This window comes from Mirounga angustirostris, unplaced genomic scaffold (genome assembly GCF_029215605.1).
Source record: "Mirounga angustirostris isolate CCGP_5_RB_7025 unplaced genomic scaffold, mMirAng1.0.hap1 SCAF_3, whole genome shotgun sequence".
Classification (NCBI taxonomy): domain Eukaryota; kingdom Metazoa; phylum Chordata; class Mammalia; order Carnivora; family Phocidae; genus Mirounga; species Mirounga angustirostris.
This window is the reverse complement of record NW_026991711.1, coordinates 45,912,069-45,920,392: the sequence shown is the minus strand read 5'-3', so window position 1 is coordinate 45,920,392 and position 8,324 is coordinate 45,912,069. Positions and strand designations below refer to the sequence as shown.

Here is an 8,324-nt window from a genome sequence, read left to right as displayed (position 1 = left end):
CTGAGAACTATAAAGCTTGTGCATCAAAATGTATCATCGTGGCTATATAGTTTAGATTTTTATTTTTAATTCCCAATCTCCTCATGTTTTTACCCCAACTCAAGAAATTATTCAAACTTATCACTATTTCTATTCCAACCCCAGAGTGTCCTGCACATGTTAATATGTAATTTGAATTAATAATTTATCACACACTTGCCTTGTGAAAAAGAATAAAACACTTTGCAATTACAACAAAATGAAATGATTAAGGCTAAAATGTGTTTCTATTTCCCTTGGCTCTTAGTAATAGAAAGAGAGGACACCTTGAAAGAAATCCACTGACTTCTTTGTCTTTTCTTCTCTGCTAGCAAGCAACTTGCTTAGAACATAATCTACAGGATTTTCACCTCTCAGTCTGTTCCCAAAAAAAATCTCTTTCACATGATTGTTAAATAATGTGTTTGGTTGGCAGAAACTTCTATTATTTGGAGACGAACCCCAGAGTATAAAGAGCAATTCATGTTCAAAGAAAAGAGACAAATGAGATGTTTGTTGATAATATTAGAGACATTATTGATACTTTTCTCTCCGATACTATCCTCAGAAATGGAGGTCACCTTTACACATCATAACCAAAGATACAAAAACTATACAGAAAAGGAAGCATTGTAAAATTGGTAACATTTGCTAGCAAAAAGAAGGAACCAAAGGCTTTAAGACTCTTTAGAGAAATGATACCCAGAACTGGTAGCAAGAATACTATAGATAGACAGGTCCTAAAGGGAGGGAAATGTTTAAAGAGAAAGAATAAGGAAGAATTAAGAGTGAGGAAGCATGCATGTAGGTCTTATCCTGAAGACTTAAGGCCTTTGTCTCTTATGGGTACAAACAAGGTAGACCCAGGCCTAACCTGTCTACTCATCTTTGCCCAGGACCATACAACTTTGGTACAATTCCAGGATGCTTAAGGTAATAAATATTTCAACTTGTATTACTGTTCACTAGTGAATATTAAAATCCTTTTTTCTTTCTTTCCTTTTTTTTTTTTAAGATTTTATTTCCTTATTTGTCAGAGAAAGAGCATGCTCACAAGCAGGGAGAGTGGCAGGCAGATAGAGAAGAAGACTCCCTAATAGCAGGGAGCCTGATGAGGTATCCTAGGATCATGACCTGAGCCAAAGGCAGAGGCTCAACTGACAGAGCCACCCAGGCATCCCTAAAATTCTTTTTTCAAACCTGAGAAACAGCAAGATATGTGACTTGGTAATTTTTATTAGGTTTGAGAATTTTCTGATAGTTCCTTAGAGGGAAAAAAAAAAAGGAAGAAAGAAATTTGTAACTGGTGTCTTTACTAGTTAGCCCTTATCTGACACTGCTAAAAAATAAAATTTTCTTGCTCAGTATCTCTGATCAGCAGCCACAGATGTGTTCTGTATTATTTGTTGCTTACTACAGTTTATTAAGAGCCACAGACTGGGGCGCCTGGGTGGCTCAGTTGGTTAAGCGACTGCCTTCGGCTCAGGTCATGATCCTGGAGTCCCTGGATCGAGTCCCTGGATCGAGTCCCTGGATCGAGTCCCTGGATCGAGTCCCGCATCGGGCTCCCTGCTCAGCAAGGAGCCTGCTTCTCCCTCTAACCCTCCCCCCTCTCATGTACTCTCTCTCTCTCGTTCTCGCTCTCTCAAATAAATAAATAAATCTTTAAAAAAAAAAAGAGCCACAGATTCATAAGCTTATTATTTCTTTTTTTGGGGGGGGATTAAAAAAAGATGTTGATTTTTAAATTTATTACTAATTTATTCATGGAAATAAAGTAGCCATTACCATTAAGAACATTTTTTAGGATGGTATACAATCACGTATCGGTTGAGATTTTGGCATTTAAGATATTAGACATTTTATGAATTTAATTAAAATAAATTCAACTTGTGTCTCCAACTTTATATTGGTCATAATACTTTTCATAGTGTGCAGTATTTGAATCTGAAGATGAGAAGCACACAAGCATCACAATGACCTCTTTTTAAAGTTGTCTAGATATCCATTTTGGACATTGGGTTAATGGTTTGAAAACTGCATTACACTACATTTATAAGCAAACCAGAAAAATTTTATTTGGAGACTGCAGCTTTTTATTTTTATTTATTTTAATTTTTTTAATTTTTAATTTTTTTTTTGAGAATGCAGCTTTTTAATGGAGATTGAAAAAAAGTAGGCAAAGTGTGAGATAACAGCTATCCCTTAGGAAGTAATCTTAATAGTTCAAATCTTTCATAAAATCTTATTAAAATTTAGGAGGCAACATTAGTTTAACATTTGACAGATACGAGAATAATTCTCAGTAAGAATCTTGCCTAATAATATTAGATCTTGGATTAGTATAATTTCTAGTTGCAGATGTAAATCTTCAAAGAATATATGTATTAGGTCCAAGTGAACCAAATATGTAATAGTGCTAGATGATCCTTTACCTTTTTGTAAATTCTTGAAAATGAAAATAGTATACTTAGGATTCCTTCGTAAAAGTGTCCCTAAACCATAATAACTTCAAAGTACCTTGACTTTTATCAGAGAATAGCATATTCAACTCCTATCCTTCTATTTTTATTTGTCATATAGGAATAATAACGACAACAGAATTATAAATTCTGCCTTGAAAAGATGAATATTGTTGCTCTTCCCAATGCTTACTTCAAGTTGAATCCCTGCTATCAGCAATACTTAACCTCCCTTGCCAAAGCAGTAAAAACTAAAGGCATTGAATTAGTATCTAAAATCAAATTTTTGGGCGCCTGGGTGGCTCAGATGGTTAAGCGTCTGCCTTCGGCTCAGGTCATGATCTCAGGGTCCTGGGATCGAGTCCCGCATCGGGCTCCCTGCTCCTTGGGAGCCTGCTTCTCCCTCTGCCTCTCTCTCTCTGTCTCTAATGAATAAATAAATAATAAAAAAAAAATCTGAAAAAAAGAAAAAAAAATCTAAAAAAAAAAAAATTAAAAAAATGCAAAAAAAATAAATAAAATCAAATCAAATTTTTAGCTTTATCTATAAAATTATGTGTTGTATCCGGACATAGGACAGCAAAGGCCATATAAAATATATTCAGAGACTAATGTCATTATGAATGTAAAGGTTTTAAAGGTTTCATATATACATATATTTTTCCTAACAACTTAAAACTCAATTTTTAAAAACTGGCTTACAATATCAGGCAGGTGTCCAAATGCTGAGTTTTAAATTCAGCATTATCTTAACTCTTTGTAAAGATAAGTTGTTATACAAACATTAAAAGTGCAATAAGCTAAAAACACAACAAAACAAAATACCCTTGGTTTAGTATAACTAAAATTAATAAATAAAGCAGAGCACTAAATGATCTAAGAACCTGGTCACCAGAACAGAGCATCAAATAACAATGAACGAACATTACAGCCCAAAGAAAGCAGCAGAAAAATCTCACAGTCAGGTAGCGTTCATGTGAATTTTTTTTTAACACCACTGTTCCCACACTTCACAGGCCCTATCCTAGACAAAAATCCATCAATACCAACTTAATACCAAGAAATTCTGAATTGATAATTTAGCAAAATGCAGTTTGGCTTACTGCCCAAGGTGGTAAGAAAAATAAGTTCAGGAAAACATGCTACAGAGCTTGAGCTAACCTGCAAAAATAAACAACAAATATTATTGTGGCTACATATCAAGAATTTGTTTTAAAAAAAGAAAGATTTGGCATTTAAAATGGAAACTTTCCAGTACATTCCAAAGGTATACTGAAAAGGCCAGTAATGAAACAATGATGACCAAGACAGCAGAAGCACCCACAACTGAGATACACTTTGTTCTATGAAATGAGAGTCCACAGGTTGACAGAAAAATATTCTAATTTCAAAAGTCAACTATAGACACCCTATTTGCCATTACTAATTCCATTAAGATTACTAGGATTTCAAAAGTGGCACTGTAAAAAATGGTACTTCCAGGATTCAACCCAAAAGCCCAAACCAACCAATACAAGAATATTAGATGACATTTAAAGTAGCCTCAACAAATGTGTGATATTTCTCCTTTACAATTTATATTTTAGTTTTCTTTCTCAGCTCTTAAAAACTGTAGTTGGAATTTCTAAAGCTTCAAGACCATGCATTTCTTATCTTCTCTCTTAATACAGCAAACACTAAACATAACACAACTTGTCATCACTTAAAACACTGTTCTGACACAACTGAGGATCTGCTTCTTGGCTCCTCAAACTGGTGGTGCTATTTTGCTCAACAACTATTTGCTTATGGTCATATCTGGTCCTTGGACAACCTATTCACAATGTAGTGGACTGTAGCTCTAAAGTCTACCTCATTTTTCAGAATCATCAGTGGTATTTTACCTCAATGTGTAAGAATATGGAAGAGGGCCTTCCAAGTTGAACTTCCTAATACTCACAGTTTGAAATGGTCTGGAATGGTTGATCACATTTTTAAGATCTAACTCAGCACACTTATACAGAGGTAGTAGACGCCTTTGGTGAATCCCAAGGACTGCCCTAGCACAAGCCTCTCTCAATCTGCTCACCAAATCTAAATCAGCTCCCCCAATGAAAACAAGTTCAAGTTCTGTTTCATAATAAGAAAGTGTACAATCAAATCTTACAATCAAATTATGAGTTATACCACCTAAATTCTGGAGCAAAGAGAAAAAGTCAAATTTAGGAGCTATGCTCATGGTTTAAAGCTTCTAAAAAACCACATAAAACAAGAACAATATCGTTAACATCTTGGGTCCGATGTGCTATAGTGATATTATCACAACTGTTTCATCAATGTAAGAGCTGAATCAATTTCTATGTTGAGAAAATATACATGCACACTACCATTTCTCTATCAAATACATATACATCTCATAGAAACACATCCTCATAGGAAACACTGATTTTACATTGTCTTTTTGAGAACAATTTTGCACTGAATTATAATAAAATTACAACTCATTGTTGTATATCTTAAATTAGAGATGTTTACACAGAGAACTGTAGTAATGTACAAGAGCACTTCAATAAGAACTGGATGAACAATGCTTAAAGCAAAAAGTTTTTATAACCAAGCTATACGAACATTAGGGGGCTTAGGTCTTAGCAACAGACCACTTGACGTGTCAAAAACTGGTCACTCACTCTTACAACTGAGACCACTGGTAGCACTGGATGTTCTAGAAGCTCCTCTTAATGGGCTATACTGGCCAAGAATTGATCTCACTTGTCTTGAGAACGGTGATGAGCTGAGATAACCCATATTGTGATGATAGTCCATCAGTTGGTCAGAGCGTTTCATACCAACTGTTGGCTTCACAGCTTCAAGCCTTTTCAATAAAGCCAAATTTTCTCTTTCAATCCTTTGTTGTTCCCTCTGTCTGTTGAGGGCACTATGATATAACTTAGGGGGATGAACAATCGATCTTCTAGGAATCGTACTTTTGTTTCCTGATTTTTCAGCCTGTCTTGGCAGTTCTTAAAAAAGCCTCTGATTTTCCCTATCTGTCTCACTTCCTCTCTTGTGAAAGAGTAGTTTTTCCTTGGTGCTACCGAAGGCTGATCAAAGTGATGTTTTTGTGGTCCTTTTTTATCTAATTGCAGAAATGCTTTCAACAGATGATTGAGGTCCATTGTGTCATGTAAGGCTTTTTGTTTATATCTGTGGTCTGAACTGGAATCTAACACTGAAGATTTTGATGTGAGATCAGGCCCATGTTTTTCTTGCCCTTTTTTGGTTGATTTCAACGATTTTGAATTATTTTTTAAATCCTCAACATTTCCATATACTTCTTGACTCACATTTTCTCGCCTTTTAACTTTTACTTTTTGATCATTTGATGCTCCCAGTTCAAAAGATTGAACAGGGCTGATGTCTGGAGTTGACAGAGGAGTGACATCTGTCACAGTATCTTCAGATTTCTCATGGTAGTCACTGACTTTTGGTTTACCTGAAGGCTGTATTCCTGTTGATTTCATTCCTGGTTTATATTTCTGTTTTGATGACAAGTGGGTTACACCACATAGACATTTCTTTAATGATGGTGATGAATCAGAAATACAGATATCAGACCCTGCATCTGAACAATCTGTGCCTGTACTTGAAGATAAGGAGAACAAAGAGGAAGAGGAGGAGGAGGAATTACTTTTGGAATACTTTTTACTTATGTTTTTTTTAAAGTTATTAGATGGTTTAGCTGACTTGGACCTGACATGTTGCTTTTTCCCATCATCACTGCTTTCCTCTCCATCAGTATAATAATCATCTTCACCTTCTTTTATAATTTTGGGACTTCTATTTGGAGTGGGCAAGTGTATTTTATGCCCTGTTGTAGCATCCCACAATTTTTTTGATCTTGAAGTGGTCAATGATAAAGAATTTCTGGTTTGCATATTATCATTTTCTACAGGGTGGTGTTCTGGAGTAATTTTCTCCCTTAATGCATTTTCCTTCCTTTGTATTCCAAATTTCAAGTTTACATTTTCTGTATCTTTATCTATTTTCCCTTTAGGGTCATCATTTTGCTTGCCAAAAACTAAGTTACTTTCACATTTCTTTGCTTCTTCAAAGTCACTGTCAAAGAAGGAATGGTCCACTTCACCTTCTGATATATCTATAAACCGATCCATGATGGTAAAAATATATCTGGCTGGTTTGGCAAGTTGAGCATGTGACTCTTGATCTCAGAGGTGTGAGCTGGAGCCCCACATTGGGCGTAGTGCCTACTGGTGCTGTGGCCGTTGCAGCCGTCTCGCACGCCGCCAGCGGCCTTCCAGGGTCACGCGCACGCCGAGCTTATTATTTCTGATTAATGATCCACAGGTGGCCTGAGGTGGCAACCTCAGGTGATGGCTCCCACATGTCATGACCTAGGGTAACTCATATCATGATAAAGATGGGGTAGTTTCCTATCCTGCAATATAAACTAAAAGCTTGAGTCTATCCTCATGATCTTATGCAATTATTTCATGGGTATTTAAGTTCTTTCCCTAAAATTTTTGTTAAATTATCTCACAATTTAGTCTTCTTGCTGGTTCTGTTGTTAGTAAAACTTTCACACACGCTTAAGATCAATTTGTCTAAGACATTTGGTTTAAGAGGGGGTATTCCACATGGGTTCATGAAGAACAACTCCAGGATAATTCCCCAGGGATCATCAGAAGGGACAACCTCCATCTGACAACCTGACCAGACAGGCTTGTCCACTTCTGTATATACATTCCACAGGATTAGGATTCCTATAAAATACAGTACGCCCAGTGAAATTTAAATTTCAGATACAGCATTGTTTAGCTATAATGTATGGGATATAATTATATTTAAAAAGTATTTGTTATTTATCTGAAATTCAAATTTAACTAGTCACAGATCAGAGAAGGAAGAAGCTGGAAACAGGTTATATAACTTGCCTAAAATCTTTCAAGAATAGAAATGATATCCTTCAAAACATGTCATTTGGAGAAATAAGTAGGAAGAGGTGCAGTTAGAGCCCCTAGCAAAAAGAGAGGCACTATAAAAGTAGGAAGAAGTAGGGAGAAGACTACAGGCATTAGAATTGGTTACTTTCTTTTGGGGAGAGGGGGATTCAGCTCTTATAGAAAACTGAATAAAGCATGGACCTTGCTACATTGAGTCACATTGGTTCACATTTCATCAGGAATCAAAAACAAAACAAATAACAATTCCCTTTATTAATCCATAGCTAACTTTGAAAATGAAGGCATTTATATAATTTCATGTGAAAATAACTTGGGATTGAAATTAAAAGTTTTTCCTCTGATTAACTGGGCAAAATATATCCTATTATCTAATTTCTCCAAAATTCACTTTTCTCATCTTAAATCAGCAAAACAATCCTGCTCATCTAAGAGCTGTGAGGAGTTTTCATATAAGTAAGATACTCAGTTCAGTGCCTGAATTATATTAATCACTCCATACAGTTTAACTAGTATCGTTAAGACGATATAGCTCTAATGTATAAATAAAAATAAATGTTGGCAATTATTTTTTATCGAAATAGATATTTTTTACAAAACTAGATTTCATGTTGCCACAGTATCCTTTACTCCTAGAGCTGTGCCCTGGGACACAGTAAATACTAAAAAAAAATTGTTAAAGGAATGAATATGTTCAATATAAGCATACAACTTATTGTCCTATGACAACTTAGAACCAATTTCTACTATCTTGCCTCAGATTTTCAGAACTTTGACTTTGGTCCTAGAAAAGTTATTTCTATGAAGCTATATTTTAATTTGCATATCATCATTAAAGATTTTGATTTTCTTGTGGCCTGACTGAATTTTATTTGATTAATCTATG

At 35.2% G+C, this 8,324-nt stretch overlaps 1 protein-coding gene across 1 annotated transcript; it reads right to left on the bottom strand.

Annotated features, from left to right (window-relative positions):
• Positions 1 to 5,017: 5,017 nt before the first annotated feature.
• Positions 5,018 to 6,649, bottom strand: LOC123838610 (cilia- and flagella-associated protein 97-like). The gene is given in 2 exon segments (XM_045867536.3): positions 5,018 to 5,509; positions 5,512 to 6,649. Coding segments are annotated over 2 exon segments (1,491 nt in total). The 5' UTR covers positions 6,632 to 6,649; the 3' UTR covers positions 5,018 to 5,138.
• Between the last annotated feature and the right edge of the window lie 1,675 nt (positions 6,650 to 8,324).